At 51.6% G+C, this 18,141-nt stretch overlaps 8 protein-coding genes across 8 annotated transcripts; 5 read left to right on the top strand and 3 right to left on the bottom strand.

Moving 5' to 3' along the window:
- Positions 1–803: 803 nt before the first annotated feature.
- Positions 804–2,721, bottom strand: CTRU02_209346 (kynurenine 3-monooxygenase; the record flags this gene model as incomplete). The annotated part of the gene is made up of 4 exons (XM_036726821.1): positions 804–1,583; positions 1,639–2,058; positions 2,123–2,340; positions 2,610–2,721. The coding sequence occupies 4 exons, from the start codon at positions 2,719–2,721 to the stop codon at positions 804–806; spliced, it is 1,530 nt and encodes a 509-aa protein (XP_036581530.1).
- A 706-nt stretch (positions 2,722–3,427) lies between these two features.
- On the top strand, positions 3,428–4,848 carry CTRU02_209345 (methionine aminopeptidase; the record flags this gene model as incomplete). The annotated part of the gene is made up of 4 exons (XM_036726822.1): positions 3,428–3,568; positions 3,658–4,059; positions 4,128–4,674; positions 4,727–4,848. The coding sequence occupies 4 exons, from the start codon at positions 3,428–3,430 to the stop codon at positions 4,846–4,848; spliced, it is 1,212 nt and encodes a 403-aa protein (XP_036581531.1).
- A 1,642-nt stretch (positions 4,849–6,490) lies between these two features.
- CTRU02_209344 (ER-derived vesicles protein ERV14) lies at positions 6,491–7,214 on the top strand (the record flags this gene model as incomplete). Its single annotated transcript, XM_036726823.1, has 4 exons — positions 6,491–6,591; positions 6,779–6,934; positions 6,994–7,060; positions 7,122–7,214. The coding sequence occupies 4 exons, from the start codon at positions 6,491–6,493 to the stop codon at positions 7,212–7,214; spliced, it is 417 nt and encodes a 138-aa protein (XP_036581532.1).
- A 694-nt stretch (positions 7,215–7,908) lies between these two features.
- CTRU02_209343 (Pre-mRNA-processing factor 17) lies at positions 7,909–9,696 on the top strand (the record flags this gene model as incomplete). The annotated part of the gene is made up of 2 exons (XM_036726824.2): positions 7,909–9,142; positions 9,200–9,696. Coding segments are annotated over 2 exons (1,731 nt in total), but the record flags the coding sequence as incomplete, so codon positions are not given.
- Positions 9,697–10,418: 722 nt separating this feature from the next.
- Positions 10,419–11,525, top strand: CTRU02_209342 (uncharacterized protein; the record flags this gene model as incomplete). Its single annotated transcript, XM_036726825.1, has 3 exons — positions 10,419–10,709; positions 10,752–10,990; positions 11,015–11,525. 3 exons carry the CDS (start codon positions 10,419–10,421, stop codon positions 11,523–11,525), a joined length of 1,041 nt encoding a protein of 346 aa, XP_036581534.1.
- A 185-nt stretch (positions 11,526–11,710) lies between these two features.
- CTRU02_209341 (uncharacterized protein) lies at positions 11,711–13,318 on the bottom strand (the record flags this gene model as incomplete). The annotated part of the gene is made up of 1 exon (XM_036726826.1): positions 11,711–13,318. One exon carries the CDS (start codon positions 13,316–13,318, stop codon positions 11,711–11,713), a length of 1,608 nt encoding a protein of 535 aa, XP_036581535.1.
- Positions 13,319–13,968: 650 nt separating this feature from the next.
- Positions 13,969–15,574, bottom strand: CTRU02_209340 (arginase family protein; the record flags this gene model as incomplete). The annotated part of the gene is made up of 8 exons (XM_070205250.1): positions 13,969–14,189; positions 14,247–14,472; positions 14,520–14,562; positions 14,617–14,638; positions 14,697–14,720; positions 14,779–15,096; positions 15,159–15,252; positions 15,314–15,574. 8 exons carry the CDS (start codon positions 15,572–15,574, stop codon positions 13,969–13,971), a joined length of 1,209 nt encoding a protein of 402 aa, XP_070060898.1.
- Positions 15,575–16,165: 591 nt separating this feature from the next.
- Positions 16,166–18,077, top strand: CTRU02_209339 (uncharacterized protein; the record flags this gene model as incomplete). Its single annotated transcript, XM_070205249.1, has 3 exons — positions 16,166–16,610; positions 16,698–16,901; positions 16,951–18,077. The coding sequence occupies 3 exons, from the start codon at positions 16,166–16,168 to the stop codon at positions 18,075–18,077; spliced, it is 1,776 nt and encodes a 591-aa protein (XP_070060897.1).
- Positions 18,078–18,141: the final 64 nt, after the last annotated feature.

The raw sequence follows: 18,141 nt of genomic DNA, 5'->3' as shown, positions 1-18,141 counted from the left end.
CCACTGATCATGGATTTTTTTCATTCTTGAATATGCTTATAAATGATTTTGAAAGTCACCAGCGCTTTTTGTTAGGGTTGCTTTTCTCATTATGAAGGTAAAATAGCTAATTAAGACACAAATTATTAGTCCAAGTAATAGCAAGTTTATCCATCAGCCAACACTTACTTGGTCTAGAGACTCCTATACCGCTTGTAATCTTAGAGGTGACCAGAACGGCCGATAAAGTCTATTTCCAGCTTCACTAAAATTGTAGGATCAAGTCAGTCTGTCTTATCAATTAGGCACAACTTAAAGATTTCATAGACATATGTTAAAGTTGTGTGTCATGTTTATCACAGGCTGTGAAAAGAGTGGGATTCCGTTCAATATGAAATGTTAGAAGTTGAATTTTGATCCTGCTGGTGACGCTTTGTCTGTATTTATCGTTCATATGAGAATCATCTGTCTGTTCTGTCCAACACGTCCAAAGAAACTAGTTTAACACCTATAACAAGTCATTGCGGGTGAGCTATCAAGTTAGCCGAAATTCTTTGTGCATTTGTACGGGTTATCAAAACTGAAGGATTGGTGAATTTTGTCTATTTTGCGATCTTATTATGACAAAAGGTCCTCGATCTAAAACATACGAGAACAGCAAGACGAGTAAATATATCGTGAGTGTTCCGGGCAAGATGTACACCAGTCAGTTCTCATACGAATTTCAATGAGCTTACAAGGCCTGACTTGAGGGGAATCATTTTGCTTTATTTCGTCGTACATATACGGTATTTTCAGTGATATAATGGCCATCTGCCAGAATTTTATGCCTTCTCAGTCGCTTTCAACAATGTCCGCAACAGCCCCTGAACAGCGCTCACGACAACTTGTGGCCGCTTCCACCACAGGTACACAGCTCCTACTACGAGCGGACTGCACACAATTGCCTCGAAGCTTTTCAAAAGAATACGACCCTGGTAGTCGCTCTTAGCGACAACTTCGGAATACCTCTCGTTTCCGAAGCTAACGCGCGAGTACTTTGTCCGCCAGCCCAAGCCAGGGAGGTAGACAGACATGGTCTCCTCCAACCACTTGCGAAGACGGTAACGGGGAGAGAGAACCGAGGCACGCATTTCTACGTAATTTTGCAGAGCGAGGTCGTTGATAGAGTGGGCATCGGGGACTCTGTTTGCCGTGTACTCGGCCAGTGCTACCGACCTGTGATATGCTGCCGCTGATGGCTCATTCGTTTCTGCTGCAGGGTCGTTGGTCTCATCCAGCCGCCTGTGTTTATCGAGAATGGAGAATAGAACGCGGACATCTTCCAAGCCGGCGTTCATACCCTGGCCGTAGAAAGGAACCATTGCATGAGCTGCATCGCCGACCAGGACTACTGACGACTGGAAGTGATATGGCTTACACTTGATGCTGATAAGAGGCAAATGTGGGTTGGTTTTGAAGGAGGCGATAAGATCAGTAGCAGGAATCAAACTAGTTACTCCCGGGAAATGCTTGTCGAAAAATGCCGGGAGGCTTTCAGGGTCGTTCTCTAAAGCCACTGTCTGTTCGTTGGGTAAAAATAATGTGCAGGTGAAGGAACCGTCCTGCAACTCGTCAGTCTCATTGGAGAGAGCACAAAGGTAAATGCTGTCAACTTACATCACTGGGTATGGCGATGAACATAAAGTCCTTTCCAGGCCAGATGTGAAGGTGATTTGGCGAAATACGAAAGTGAGGGCCGGCGCTGTCCTTGGAAGGGGGGTCGGCTGGCTTAATTTGAAACTCGCACCACAAAGTGTCGATATACTCTTGCTTATAGTCCATATGAGCAAACTTCATCATATGGTACCTGACAGCCGAGTGAGCACCGTCAGCTCCAATCATAAAATCAAAGTCAATCTCAATCTCCCTGGCGCGACCAGTTGCCGATTCGGAGGTCATCACCTCAAACCAGGCCTTACACTGCTTAAAATCGGCACCGGTAAGTTTGTGGCTGAAGAAAAACTTGACATTGGGCATCTCCTCAAGGATATCAAGCATGCGCTTGTTTAAGCCGGCGCGGTCAACGGCATAAATAGCCTTGGCATAGTTAGTAGTGTGAAAATACTGGGTTTGAAAGACAAGTGCAACTAAAGTGACTTACCCTGCCGTGAACATCGTAGGCTTGCGAGGCTTCATAGAGATCACCTTTCGGGGTTCTGCCATGGATCATGCGTCCCCGCATAGGAATGGTGGCGCCAAAGACATGTTCCAGTAACTTTGGTTGGCCAGCATTACGCATAGCGTTAATACCGCGCTCCGACAGGGCCAAATTGATAGACCGAGTGAAATTCAACAACGTTGTTGTCGGGTCCCGAAGGTCTGCATAGTGGGCGTCAGTTATTACTCAATTGAGACCATGAGGAATCAACCGCATTCGCCCATTTCCAATTGACTCGTTACATCTGCGATTCAGATATTGAGATGCAATGTTATCAATCTTATCCACATCAAATCTCGGCGCAGAGATGGTGGGGCTGATGTGAAGGATCTCCATAACCCGTGAAGTTGGGAAATGGTAGGCGACCTGAAAAGGGTACGCAAATGACTGAACGGGAAAGGAAACACGCGACTCTGATGAGCGGACTTACCAGGACGCAGCTCATAAATTTCAACATCGTGGCCACGCTGCGCAGCGTAGAGAGCAGCCAAAGAGCCGACGGGGCCGGCGCCGACTACGATAACTTTCTGGTTCTTGGCCATGTTGCTTGGGCCGAAAAAAGAAGAGATCCAATTCAACGGGCACAACTGGGAAGGGAAAGAATTTACAACCAGTGGCGCGAAAAGAATCGCATGATGATTCGCATTGGCGGGTCAACTCGACCAGGGGAAAGACGGATAGCCGGACGGAGGAGAGTCCTTTTCCTCCATGACTAACTTGCGCCAATACCGCAAAGCCGCAGAACGCACCTCGCTCAGTGAAGAGAGAGTCGGGTATTCCCCGGAAGCCCCAACAAAGGAAGCTCCGCTTTGTTCATCGAATGTCTGTTGTTTGGCTGCTGACAAACACTTCATCGCTTATCCTTATCGATACAAGCTGCCTTGTGACTTATCGCTATCGATATCGGTGTCTTATCGGTGAATCCGTTGCCCACCAAAATCCCACTAGGTGTGGCGGGGAGCCTCTCCGTAACGTACCTATCACAGCCTAGGACCTGAAATATTTCTTCGTCAGGTCACTTTTTTGCGCTGCCGAGTGGTCAACTTTAGGGCGTATCCTGTAAGCTGCCGTGCCGCTTTGTCCATCCAAATCCTGCCGCTTCCAGGGTCTCCCTCTACTCACTCTTGGATTAGTTGAAACAACATCTCGAGCCCTTTCGGTTGTTTTTTCTTCTTCTTTCTTTCTCTCTTCCCCTCTGTTTGACAGGTCCTCACACCTCCCCTCCTACAACACGACGAAACGCCCGCCATGACGGAACCCCCCGCGAAGAAGAAGTGCCTGGGAGTCGACTGCCCCAATGACGCCGGCTCTCTCCAGTGCCCAACATGTTTGAAGCTTGGAATCAAGGATAGCTTCTTTTGCTCTCAAGACTGCTTCAAGAAGAACTGGGTTAGTGCTGTGCAACATCTTGGCGTAGCTGCCAACAACGATCGCAATAGCTGCCAACAACGATCGCAATAGCTCCTAACAAGTCGCAGGGCAACCACAAGTCTATGCACAAGACCGAGACAAGTATAATCCACCACGTCCTTCCGCCAAAAGTAGTCTCTAAACCAGATCCAGAGACAGGTGTTTTCAACCCGTTCCCGACCTACCCATTCAGCGGCCCTCTCCGACCCGTCTACCCTCTGTCACCGCGGCGCACCGTTCCCAAGCACATCCCCCACCCAGACTGGTGGCAGGATGGTCAACCCAAGTACCCCAGATCCATCCTTAACAGGAACAAGGTCGACATCTTGGATGCGAAGGGAATCGAGGGCATGCGCAAGGTCTGCCGCCTGGCAAGAGAGGTCCTGGACATCGCTGCCGCCGCCGTCAAGCCTGGTATCACGACTGACGCCATCGACGAGATTGTCCACAACGCCTGCATAGAGCGCAATGTGAGTCTACTCCGCGCTTAGGCGGGCGCATTTGGGGGAGAAGGATAGAAAGCTGACGAGACGAACAGGCGTACCCCTCCCCCCTCAACTACAACCACTTCCCCAAGTCTGTGTGCACGTCGCTCAACGAGGTCATCTGCCACGGAATCCCCGACCAGCGTGTGCTGCTTGACGGCGATATCCTCAACATCGACGTTACCCTTTACTTCGAGGGCTACCATGGCGACCTTAACGAGACTTACTACGTCGGTGATCGGGCCAAGGCCGACCCCGATGCTGTCAGAGTTGTGGAAGCTGCGCGTGACTGTCTGGATGCGGCCATTGCGGCAGTGAAGCCTGGCACGCTGATCCGCGAGTTCGGTAACATCATTGAAAAGATCGCGAAGGAGCGGAACTGCAGTGTCATCCGTACGTACTGCGGACACGGCATCAACAAGCTGTTCCACTGCCCTCCCAACGTTCCTCATTACGCCAAGAACAAGCAGGTCGGAGAATGCAAGCCCGGCATGACCTTCACGATCGAGCCCATGATTGCTCTTGGCAAGTACCGTGATATTACCTGGCCCGACAACTGGACCAGCACGACGATTGACGGCAAGAAGACCGCGCAGTTTGGTGAGTAACTTGCTTTGAAATTGACGGTGGATTGTGTCTAACAAAATGGCAGAGCACACACTGTTGGTCACTGAAGATGGAGTGGAGGTCCTTACAGCCAGGAAAGCCGATTCCCCCGGCGGAAAGATCCCGATGCCTGGCACCAACAGCGAGGCCAACGGCACAACCGCATAAACATCTACGTTAACATAGATATGAGCATGAGCGAAAAGGACGAGGCGTTGAGTTGACCAAAATGGGGCAGGGTGTGGCGTTCATGTGATTGGAGGTGGGCGGTAGTTGTAGAATCAAAGGAGTGCAAAAGGGAATAACATAGCAGCGGCTGGCTCAAGAGAGGAACCAAGTCAGCAAATCGAAAGCTACTAAACTTGAGGATGATGATATGATGCCTCAGGAAATCCAACTATCTCGGATCAAAAAGAACGATTACTTGGGGGACGTGGCTGATTTGCATGCGATCGGCGATGGAGTATTACCTCTCCAACGTGGACGGAAGCTGTCAGCAACGGAGGTTCATTAATGTTAAGGGACATGCTAAGACCCCAATGTTGTTGACATGTGCTGCGATACTATGGTACGGACTCATGGTCCACTTGGCCATCCAAATCTGCAAAGACCGTTCGGGCCAAGGCCGTTCTACAACAGTCCCATATTCACATGGCTATGCTGAGTGGGTAGATGAAGGGCTTGTCCGGGCATCCCTTCGCGTCCAGCCCTCTCAGGTTCAGGGACAGGGCAAGCAGAGTCCGTTAAGTCACCCCCGCCCTCCCAGCCACCCAGCGGGCAGAAAAGGAAGTGGTCCCTCCCCTCCGGCCACGGCCACATTAGCAGCTGGGCTGCTGACAGCTGCTCGAGCGCGATGGCGACAGCTTGACAGCTGGAGGACCCAGCACGCCAGAGGGGTTCCTGGTGATGGGACCCTTGGGGGAATGTCGTGGTTCCCCTCACGCTTGTACCAACAACTGCCCAGTGTGGCTCATTGATGGGTCTGGAATGCTCCAAGGAGAAGCGTTAGGATTCGCTGGAGTCGCCGGCCGGAGCGCGATAAAAATCTTGCCGGGGGATTTTCTCATAGTACGGAGTACGTACTCGATAGGGTACATGGTATTCGGAACAATGGAGGGGGGTTACGCTGGTCGTTGCACCTGTAAGGTGCAGGGCCGTGGGGCAAAGTCAAGGGCTCTTACTGGTTGATAACCCTTCTGTTGGCCGCTGGCTGGTGCAGTGCGGGCAGTAAAGGGACGCCCTGGAGCAAGGCATCGGAGCCTCTTTCATCATCAGAGGTTAAAGCCCCGTAGCCCACCCTCCCGATTTTCCTCGACTTTGATTCGGCTCGCTACGCTACCTCTGCTCACCTGTGGCCTTGCTGAACCTGTGCCTGCCTGAGTCTCCATCTATCTCTCTCGCCTTCTCTCCCTCCAAGCCCGAAAAAAGGTCCTACCACGACTCAACATCACCACCGACCCGTTGCATTCCCACACGTGTCGTCTTGCCTCTCAGTTTTGCCTCCCTCGCACTCGACAGCTTCTCCAGCTCCAGCCACATATTGACTGCAACTGCAATTCCTGATTGCAACCGTTGCCTCGGCGCAGAGCTTCCCTCGTACACATCACCCCAGTGACGTCGAAGCATTCCACCCACCCGCACCGCACACAGCTCCAAACCAAGACTTTTGAGCGCGCAAAAAAGCGAGAGCTCCCCCTCCATCTCCAACAACAGCAGCACTTCAACTCGTGCTGTGGTCTTTACTTGCTAAACAAGCCCTCTTATCTTTCCCTGTTTCGATTGTGCGCAGCTTGCTGCCGAAACCGTCAATATGTCTGGTGAAGCGTGGTTATACCTCCTGGCGGTGCTGATAAACGCCGTCAACCTGTTCCTGCAGGTCTTCTTCACCATCATGTACAGCGATCTGGAATGGTATGTCTGCTTTCCCCCTTTAACAAGAGCACGCGCCCGTTCTGCTGCACGGTACTGGCAGTTGCTCCGAGTGTCCAGACGAGCAGCTGCAGCATTTGCGGCCTTGACCATATTGCAAGGGCGTGCTCGGGCTCGCTTTCATGTGAAAGATGGGACAAGTGACGGCTAACGACAAGTTCCTCTGCAGCGACTACATCAACCCTATTGACCTCTGCAACCGCCTCAACACCTACATCATCCCCGAAGCTGCCGTCCATGGATTCCTGACCTTCCTATTCCTAATCAACGGGTACTGGGTTCCTCTGGTCCTGAACGTGCCTCTGCTCGCCTACAATATTAAGAAGTACGTCACACTGCAGAAAAGTTATCTATCGAAGGGATGAAAGCTGACTTGAGCCCCAGGATCGTCGACAACACCCACTTGTTGGATGCTACCGAGATCTTCCGCAAGCTGAACGTACACAAGAAGGTAAATGCTGCCTCCCCTCAATATCGAAACCGAATTTTTCTGTTTTCTAACCCCTCTGTAGGAGTCCTTTGTGAAGCTCGGCTTCCACTTGGTCATGTTCTTCTTCTACCTTTACAGCATGATTGTCGCTCTCATCCGCGACGAGACTCACTAAAGAGCTGAATCGCTCCCTGCGGACGACAACGGGACGGATTCCAGTACATACATAACCATGCCGTGTGGACGAGAAATGAGTAACCGAACGCAAGACGCTGCGAGATGATCTGAGCGACGCGCTTAGTTGGCTCAATTCAAGGGCATAAGGCGGGCAACTGCTAGACATGGGGTCATGATACCAGAAGACGGGCGGTGGTTGGTTTGGGGAATCTGGCGCTGATGCCTGTGCCTCAGTTTCTTGGAGTTTACGGGCAGAGGTTTGGGTTTTTATGGTCACCCTCTGTTTGAGATTCTGATGATGATGAATGGGAAAGGAACATTACGGAGGAGGGGTAGTAACGGTTGCGGAAGGTTTACGATGCGAAAGACAAATACCTAGCTGTTTACTTTATGTTGCTGCCAGGCCGGCTGGTCCTGGGAGCGGCGGGTTGCGATAATTGAGTAATGACAGATGTTTGATTGTACTTGATGTATGGTTGCTATTTTGTGGAATATTGTCATATTAGTTCTTCATATGATAATCTTAATCAAGAAAGTTCTGCAAATCTTTGAGGTCACATCTGCTAAGTGGGCTGTTGACGGCGCAGCTGTCCAAGCTTCTTTTTATCTTTTTTTTGGGTTTTGTTTTTTTGTTTGGTTCCCTTCCCGCATCAAAAAGCTGTAAAACAAGCTGCAACCACAGGCATGTGTAGCTCCTGCCTGACATCAGATCACGTGACCACGACTTTTACAGATGCGACCAGGACCTGGATGAGTCGCGAACAAATAATTCAACCGCGACACACACCCCCGCACCCTGTTCAACACCTCATTACTGGCTGATAGCATACAACATGTCAGGCTTCGGAGATTACCCGCCAAATATGGCGCCGCAGGATGCGCTCATCGTGCGGCAGGAGGCAGAGCCAGACCACGCCGTCGTACCTTACACCGGCGAAGATCTAGCCCGTCCGAAGCTGGGCCCCGCGAACCCGTTCAAGGACGAAACCACCACGCTGAAGCGCAAAAACGTCTTGACCGGCACGGCGGAGGAGACGTTCCTCTCGGAGCACACTTTTCGGAGCAAGCACAGGGCGATCGAGCGGAAAGGAGGACCGGAACGTGAATATCAGACCGGCGAGGCCGTGAAAGAGGAGGCTGCGAAGATACGCTCCGGTCGTGAAAAGAAGGGTGACGCGTCCATCGTTGAAGGCGACGGCGCGTATGTTGGACCCTGGGCACGGTATCGTCGTGAAAAGTACGAGGTCGTCCGCGAGGGCGAGGAACTGGCCAGCGACGAGGAGTACGAAGAGGTTACGGACGACGACGATGTGGTGGAGAGTGGAACAGTGCTGCGCGCCCCCGAGGCAGCACTGACGAGGAGAAAAGAAGTCGAGGAAATGGGCGAAGAGACGACGACATTCCACGGCTCCGAGGAAAGGGATTACCAAGGCCGGACATATATGCACGTCCCGCTGGACCTGGACGTCGATCTGCGCAAGGAGGCGGGCAGCATCACGAACTTCATCCCCAAGAAGCAGATCCATACGTGGCGGAACCATACCAAGGCTGTTACCGCCCTGCGTTTCTTCCCCAACTCCGGACACTTGTTGCTGTCAGCCTCGGCAGACTCGACGGTCAAGATTTGGGATGTGTACCACCAGCGCGAGCTGCTGCGGACGTATTCCGGCCACTCGAAGGCGGTCTCGGACGCTACGTTCAACAACGACGGCACGAGGTTCTTGTCGGCTAGCTTCGACAGGCAGATCAAGCTTTGGGATACGGAAACGGGATCGTGCCTGGGCCGGTTCTCAACAGGCAAGACGCCGCATGTTGTGCGGTTCAACCCGTCGGTGGAGCATGCGCACGAGTTCGTCGCTGGCATGTCGGATAAGAAGATTATCCAATGGGATACCCGCGCCGGCAACGAGATTGTTCAAGAATACGGTATGTTAAGATCCAATCTTCCTCTTGCACGTATCGGAGAATGCTAACAAGTCGCAGACCACCATTTGGCCGCAATCAACACAATCACCTTCGTCGACGAAGGCCGCCGCTTCATGACGACCTCAGACGATAAGTCACTGCGCGCGTGGGATTACAACATCCCGGTGCCTATTAAGTACATCGCCGAGCCTTACATGTACCCGATGACGCGTGCGGCACCGCACCCGAGCGGCAAGTACGTCGCGTTCCAGTCCTCGGACAACCAGATCGTCGTCTACGGCGCCAACGACAAGTTCCGCCAGAACCGCAAGAAGTCATACCGCGGCCATAACAACGCCGGCACGGCCATCGACGTGTCCGTTAGCCCCGACGGTCAGTTCCTGGCAAGTGGTGACACCCAGGGTTATGTTTGCTTCTGGGACTGGAAGACGTGCAAGATGTACCACAACCTCAAGGCAGGCGACCAGGCAGTCACTTGTGTCGCGTGGCACCCGCAGGAGACTAGCAAGTTTGTGTCGGCGGGCGCGGAGGGAGATATCCGGTACTGGGACTAAGATGCCCCGCGGCGGCGTCGGGGCGGCGCAAGAAAAAGACTGTATTCTATATCCGGCATTGTTTGGCGTTTGAAGAGGGATTGAAAACGGGTCGGTCTGGTCTTTATAAACTGTCATGCTCGTGGTATCCTCACAACCAATAATCATAGTAAACAGTGCTGCAAAAGACATTATTGGCAGAAGGTTACGATATTCATTCATCCATGTGTTTGTTTTGGCTAGCACCAGGGGAACCCTCGACTTGTCATCTCTTAACCGTAAGCGGCTCAGCGACTAATCACCGCACATCGCTCCAATTACCCGGCGGTAACTCTGACAAGATGCACGCCATTTCTCCTCGACTAGCTGCTCAGCGCCTCATCCCCCGCAAATCGGGGGGGGGGGGGCGGGGAGTGGCTTTTTTTTGCCTGGTAGTCATTATCCTCAGATGCGGCCGTTCTTGGCCGTGTTACCCCAACTGCGTGTCTCACTTTTCCCGCATCGCAAACCTGCGCGTGGTATTCCCCGATGAACTAGTGAGGGAAAAAAAAATTCCTCACATCACATGTTCATCTAATAAAAGTCTCATCTAGTTTGCGTCACTGAAAAGGAATCTGGATTCTCCGTGCTAGCACTAATTGACTCATTTTGTCTTTTGAACCAAAACTCGAAATAGTTGGCTTGTTGTTTTTCTTATTCTTCACTTGGTATCGTTCATTGGCGGGGATCGGAGCAAGGCAAGGATGGATTCGGCTTATTGGGACATCTTCCCCGACGCGGGTGAGTCGGAATCAAGCGAGGAAGAGGTGTCAACGGATGATGACGATTCGTGTACGCCTGGCCTCGAGGTGCCCTGCAGAAGATGTAAGCACAGGAATCGGCTGTGTAAGCGGTGCACACGACGAAGACAACAGCTGTCGAAAGACCTGTCGAGGAGATCATCCCTCGAGCTCGCGTGTTTTCCGGAAACTGCCACCACGTCGGCAAACTTCACGGCGGCGGACGCCGATGTTGCCGCTCCCGTCGTCCCCGAGGTCGTCGTCCAGCCCCTGGAATATGAGGCTCACCTCGACCAGGCATACAAGAACGGCGTGCCCATGTCGACATCGCCGGTGTACGCATCCATGTACACTGCCTCGCCGTCGTGGATGTCTACGTATACTTCCTCTACGGGCGCAACAACACATACAGGCACGCATGAACGCTCCAGGAGAGAAGGCGACCTTTTAGACGTGACGGGGCGGAGGAGGCCGCACCCTCGACGGCCGAGGACTCAGAGGACCGGAGGCACTGCTGAACAGGCACGACGGGATAGGGGAAGCAGATGGTCTGGCAGCGGGATGGAACTCGAGGGGTGGGATGAGAGGGATATCGATGGCGGGAGTTATTGGGCTGTCGATGGGGCGCGGTGGGAGGAGCAGCGGGTCTTGCAGCCGCCACCTACGCCACGACATCGGGCCCAGCAGAATGCTTGGAAGAGGAGAAGCAGGTTCGAGGAGAGGTGGAAAGGCCGGTACGCTTATGTGCAGGCCAAAGAGGTGCCGAGGTCTCTTCCGCTGGTTGACCCTCCTCGTCCGCGCTATACCTACGATGTTCTTTCGTCCTCTTCGTCGAGACTGTGGACGATGGCTTTCACATCCGGGAAAGGGCACACGAGGGTTGTTTATACGATGACGTACGCCAGAGGGACGGGACATGTGAGGGGCTTCTTGGGTCTGCTCGTTCCCAAAGGCGATGCGGCGGGGGATGTTCTCGGATTTGGATGGATATTGAGGGGTATGACGGAATGGGCCGTCTCACTTATAGGACCTCGCAGAGTTGGTATTGGCGATTTGGATCGGGTAGATTAGCTTTTCAGCATCGAAATCAAGATGGAATGCGTTTCTGTAAGTTGGACTTGTCTTAAAAGCAGTGATCCGCATGGTTTGCAGCGGTTGGCCAGGTTGAAGCTATTCTCAAATCTTTCTGAAACTCTTCAGACCTTCAGATATATACCCGCAATGGTTTTACAACTATCTTTACTCCGTCTTCTTTATCATTCTTCTTCTTCTTCGTCCTCCACCTCGTCTTCGCCTTCCGTTTCCACCTCTTCATCGTCGTTTTCGTCCTCCTCCCCTTCTTTGCTGCCGTCATTTTCAACCTCTTCCTCCTCCTCCTCCTCCTCCTCCTCCTCCTCCTCCTCCTCCTCCTCCTCCTCTTCTTCTTCTTCTTCTTCCTCTTCATCCACAACCGACTTCTTTTGATTCTTCTTCTCTTCGGCTTTTCCCTTCTTAGACTGTTTCTTCTTTTCTTCATCAATCTGTCTCTTCTTCTCTTCTTCAGCCTGTTTCTTCATCTCAGCTTTCTTCTTAGCCTCCGCTTTCTTCTTGATGTCGGCCCTTTTCTTCTCCTCAGCGGCAAGCTTCTTTTTCCTTTCTTCTTCTATTCTCTCTTCTTGGATCTTTACAAGGTTTCTCAAGTCGTAGCGAGTGCTTGTGGATCTGTCTGGCTTAGCAACGGGATTTGCTCTGGCTTTCGTCGGTGTGGGAATCGTCTTCTTGGGATGGGTGGGTTTCTTCGCCTTCGGAATGGCCTTCTTTTTTAGCTCCGCGGAGACTTTTGCCTTTTCCTGAAGCTTGATCTTTAGCGGCTCCTTGCCCTCCTCGTCAGCCTCCTCCTCTTCATCTTCCTCTTCATCGTCCTCTTCATCGGCCCCTTCATTTTGGGTCGTCAGCTTCCGGCTCTTGGCTTTGTGCTTATCCTCCTCATCCAAATCCCGGTCGTTATCCTCCTCGTCATCCTCTAAGCGCTCCGCAGACCGACTGGAACGCGCCCGCTTTTTGCTTGCAGATCCGGTAGAGAAGTAACCGGGGCTTCCGGGAGCGTGAAGACCATTACTAGCGACCGAAGGCCGAAGCCCCTCGCTCATTTCCGGATCAATAATCTCATTGTTGCCAGCTGCGGAGGAGGTTTTAAGACGCTTAGGAGACTTTTGCTTATCTTTGACCTCATCATCTTCATCATCGTCGTCGTCATCTTCATCTCCCTTCTTCCGCTTTCCCCCAGCACCGCCAGATGAACCTTCAAACACCTCGTCATCGGATTCAGCCGTGGCGCCCTTTGCTGTTGCAGGACATGCCATATGTGCAATCGCACCCTCCGCTTTGAAGCACCGTGGCAGCCAATGCTTTTTTGTGTGACGACTGGGCGACTTGAGGCCACAGTACGCCGCGCATGGCCTGGACTGGAGAGTCTCTTGGATACTTTCAAGGTCTCTCGCAATGCGGGTGATGCGCGACGCATCAACGTCCTGACGGTCCGACATCAAATCCTGCCGATCCTCGACCGTCTCCAACGCTGTTTCAAAGGTGTTGTGTTGGGTTTCAAGGCGGTTTTGCCGCAGGGTGAGGTTGAGCTGTTGCTGATCCAAGGCGGCCTCCCACACGCGCCTGCGGACGGGGGAGGGGAGCGGCGAGGAGGTGTCGACCGAGGGCCGGCGGAAGTAGAAGCCACCGACGCGATGGTAGTTCTCGGAATCATCGTAATCTGGAAGCTCTTGAGTCTCGGATTCCTGGGGCCATTCTGCCGAGACCAGCTCGTGCTGAGTGGGGGTGTTGTCGCTCATAGTAGGTAGTTGAGGTGACGAGAGATTCTGGCTAGACATGTCGGCGTTGGGTTCAGAAGGCAGTTTAAGGTAGGTTGAAGATTGGCTAGAAAGCTAATGATGGGAGCTTGACGTGGGAATCGCGATGATATGGCGCTGGCCTTTGATTGAAAGGTAATCTTTGGGGTATTTTGGGCTGGAAACATGAGCTCTGGATCCTGGCGATTTCCTCATGCTTATATACGAGACTTGCGAAACATATGACAAGAGAAAAGAGCAGTTTTACGAGGAGCTTGGCGAATGAGTCTTTGTTAGGTCTCTTGAAGTCATGTCTGGCCTTGAGGACAGGCCATTGTGAGTGTCCAATTTACTTTGTTGAGGCTGTCAAACAATGACCCGAAGCCACCGGGTCCCAATGGCTCCAGCTCACAACCTACTTTGAAGAGAATTATAACCGTTGTATTGTTTTTTTTCTTTATAGCCCGCTATACTTGGCCAGTCACGTTGGATCTTTTCACAAAAAGCTTTGAAGAGAACAGAGGTCGAAGTCGAACATGGTTTTTCAGCCTTACACCAGGCTATCACCGCGCCTTACTCTTTGCAAGCCTTCATTGCCACTGCCTGCGACCTCATATTGGATGTCATGGTCCATTATTCTTTGAGACCCTGTCATATCAACGTTCTTATTCCTCGAACATTGTTCAACGAATTTACTCGATATCGGCCTTTGACTGAACTGGTGTTACAACCATCAGGTCAAGAAGCGACCAAGCAACCTCGGCCGCAGCAAGAGCTGTAGTCTCGCCGTTGTTGTCGTAGGCGGGCGCAACTTCAACTACGTCGCCTCCGACGACGGAGAGCCCCTCTAGACCCTCGAGCACTGTGAGCAGTTCTCGAGTAGACCAACCCCCAGGCTCCGCCGTGCCAGTTCCTAGCGGGGTTTAGTCATAGTTTAGGAAAAAGAACGGGAAGGCTCATGCCAAAATACCTGGGGCATATGCAGGATCCAAAACATCTATATCGACGCTGATGTAGACATTGGAGTCCTTTACGCGATCTTTAATCTTTGAGACAACACCGCTAGCACCGAATTTGTCGAAATCCCGAGCCGTTACAATTTCGAAGCCGCAACGCACATCGTTTCGCAGATCGCCTTTGCGTCGTATCAAAGGAGCTCGGATACCGGCATGAATCGAAGTATTCAAGATCAAGTGCTGCTGCTGTCAGTAGGGATACTGCACACTCAGGTGAAGCGGATTACCTCTTCGTGCGCAATATGTAGAAATGTGCCATGGTTCAAGCCCCTGATATTCGTCAGTAGGTACATTTGCCGAAGATCGTGGGATGTCGCCACTTACGCATAGTCGGATACCCCGCCCCCTGGAATTCGAGAATGAGTTTATAAGCGGCTATGGCGACTCGGAGGCAATAGACTTACCAAGAACTGCAGGGTCCCACGTGTCTGAATGAGAGAAGATTTAGCAAAAGTCAATCAGCAAGGTATTCGAATATGGACGGACCAATATGGCTGTCAAAATGAATCACAGAGACTGGGCCCCATCTCTCATAAGTTGATCTCAGAGCGGAGAGGGTTGTTGTGTGATCACCTCCAAGTGTCAAAATTCTCGGGGTGGAAGACACCGACGAATTCGCCGCCGGTCGACCCGAGATAACCTTCTCCCTGTGAGTATTCATGTCTTCCGGCAACCAGGTAAAAAGGATAGAAATCACCTTGTGGGCCTTATCTAGACGCTTTAAGGAAACGGTATTGTCTAACCAAGTAAGACGAGCATCGCCGCAGTCAACCACTGTGGCCCAGCTGTCTAAGGGGCTCCGACCTAACAGGACGGTTAGTTAACGATTGAGAAAGATGAGCAGCATGGCGTATGTGGTGACAAACCAGTGTAAAAATCCCAATTCCCAGGACCCTTCCTTTGGCTGCCAGTTCGAATGGCTGGCGGACCAAACCGAGCGCCCGGTCGACCTGTTGTTGTCTGTTACAAGCTTAGTATAAAATGCTTCACTGGGTCAAGGACAGAGCACAGGCAGACGGACAGTATCATGAGGGGCACCAAAAACAGCGATATCGTATCTCTGGCTCTTGATATCTTCTTCCGAAAAGCAATTGACGTAGGGAAGATTGGCAAAAGTTCTTAAGCCTGCGAGAGAATCGGCACCGAAAATATCGATATCATCGTCGTCATGGAACGCCAAAGGCACCTGCTGGCGATGAGGGGAATTTATGAGAGCTGGATGGGGCAGCTGCCATGCAGCCGCAGTCTGTAGAGATAAGAGGATAATTGAGAAAGAACGCATGGCTACAAAAGTAACGACAAATTTCAGTGCGGTAATCAATCACTTCAATGGAAAAAATGCCGTCGTTTTGTTTCTTTCTCTTTTTTTTATTTATGGTAGCCCTGTCGAAGCGCAGTTGAGGCCGTGTTGTTTCCATCGGGGGGAAGAGAGGTCCGATCATTACCTAAAAAATGCATGCCACCCTTCAAAAACTTCCTTATTTTTGTGCATACATGCATTAATTTAGTCAGCCACTTTTGAAGAAACCGTGTGGCTGGTGTCCCAGAGGAACACCATTGCCGCCAAGAAGGAAGGCCAAAAGAAGGAAGCGGGCTAGGAAGTTACACGACATAATGGAAATGATAGAATTGCTCTGACGGCAGGAACAAAGTCATGCATGATATCCTGGTCGCCACAGACACCTTCTTCACTAAAATCAACAACACTATTTTCCGTACCAGCAGTCAACTACACGCCATGCCTCTGCCGCTTCGTTATCCTGAAGTTTTCTTAGTGAACGCCTAGTTTCAATCCTTGCTTCTGTCGAATATTTTTAATCCTGTATATATTTCTCGGCTCTCTGGGCATCCATTGCACTACCTACCAGCAAGCATGAACAATCAACATCAGAAACCAGCTCGAAAAATCCGACAAAAGCGCCCCCGCTTCGAACAGGCTGTTCACGACGGCACCGTTAACGACGATGATGATGAAGGAGAAGGACCTCCGAGGCCCCGCCCAAAATCCAACTATAAGTCATTATACAAGTGGTGGAACGATGAGTACCGTCTAGTTGCAGTCTGTGTTGCCGGCGCCATCGCCTTGGGCATTGTCTTCCAACAGTTTGACAACCAGTTGGTTCCTAAACTGCCAGGTGGCATCGACTTCGATGTTGTCATTGTTGCCATGTTCACCTGCGTCCGTGTTGCCATGAGCGGTATTGTAGAATCTTCCATCAGCCAGGCCGCTTGGATCTGGGTGTCAGAGGCGAGGCAGCGTCGTACAAACGACATGCGTGCCAAGCTCGAGGACTTCAAGATATATGACGAGGCATCTCGTGGGCTGTAGGGGAGCCTTTGCCTCTTGTGGCGCTTGAGAGGGAGGTAATATGGTCTTGGCTCTCCCTTTTCTGCTCACAGTCCAGAATCTGACCTTGACGAACCCAGACATCTCGCCTGTATCGGCGCCATGATTGTTGTTCTGGTTCACGGGCTCGAAGCCTCTTCTCAACAGCTGTACCAGTACGAGGGTCAACCATGGGAGGTTAACGATGGCGAAAAGCCTCCCATTGTGGCACCTCCTAGAAGCGATTTCTGGGACTACACAGTATCACGAGGCATTGACCCGCGTGAGTGGTATCCACTCTTTTAACGTCGAAAACAGCTAACGCGTGGTAGTCCCCGTCCTCAACGTATCTACCAAGGCTGCAGTATACAGCGGTATTTTATCCGTTGATGTAACAGAGCTGGATGTTGAATGCTCTGCTGTCAACTGCACCTGGCCCATTATTCCCACACTTGCGGTTTGCGGTGAATGTAACACGATTAGTGTTGACACTATGTGTACAGACAAATCGCAGATGTGTCTTTACAGGATGTCCTCAGGCACGTCGCTCGACGTCGCCCAAAATGCGGCAAGCGCGGAACGTTTCAGGGTCACGGCATCGCCCGGCACCCACCACCATGTCAACTCAACAGACCACACTTATATATCCGTGTTCGACGTGCTATGGGTGTTGAAAAACAGGAAAGAAGCCAATATCATCGGGCAAGAATGTGCACTCTGGTTTTGCATGAAGAGTTACAACATAACAGTGACCGAAAGCCGCCTTAACCAAGCTCTTCGCGAAACCTGGAGCAAGATGCGCTTCGAGGACGGCAACACTGCGCATGATAACGAATACGTATTTGTCGACATACCAGCAAGCATGAACGTTGCTGGAGAATCTCGATACAGCGTCACTCACCAGGCGCTAATGGCGTTGCGAAGATTCGTGGACCCGTTGGTAGAAGGCACGTACGAAAAGCAGAACACCATCATCAACTTCTCGTCAGAGTGGGCGGAAGGCGTGTACAACGCCCGACGGAACCTTCCAGCATGGATTCGCCGATTCAGTATCAGTCTCACAAACGAGGTGAGGCTCCACGGGAAAGTCCGGGATAAGCAGAGACATCGATATAGCGGCCGGGCGTACAAAATCGCACAAGTTATTCGTGTGGATTGGAAGTGGTTAATCTTTCCGACAGGCCTGATTGTCGTCAGCATCTACTATCTCTTCCACACCATTATCAAAGGTGCTCGCGACGGTGTGTCTGTGTGGAAAAGTGATTCGTTGCCGATGTTATTTTGTCGAATCGACCCTTCGATCCTCTCACAGGTCGGTGATGGCATGGATCTGCCGAACGGACTGGACGAGCGTGTCGGAAACATAAAGGTGTGTTTGTTGAGAGAGGATGATGGCGATTGGGTCTTCAAGCCGATCGAGAGCGAAGAATCATCGTCGGAATCTGAATCTTCGGATTGAGGGATCTCATGGTGATCCTTGCCTCCTTATTTAACAAACTGCACTGATACATCACCTCTAACCT

This window comes from Colletotrichum truncatum (assembly GCF_014235925.2).
Source record: "Colletotrichum truncatum strain CMES1059 chromosome Unknown Contig_0006, whole genome shotgun sequence".
Classification (NCBI taxonomy): domain Eukaryota; kingdom Fungi; phylum Ascomycota; class Sordariomycetes; order Glomerellales; family Glomerellaceae; genus Colletotrichum; species Colletotrichum truncatum.
This window is presented reverse-complemented; position numbering and strand designations above follow the sequence as displayed.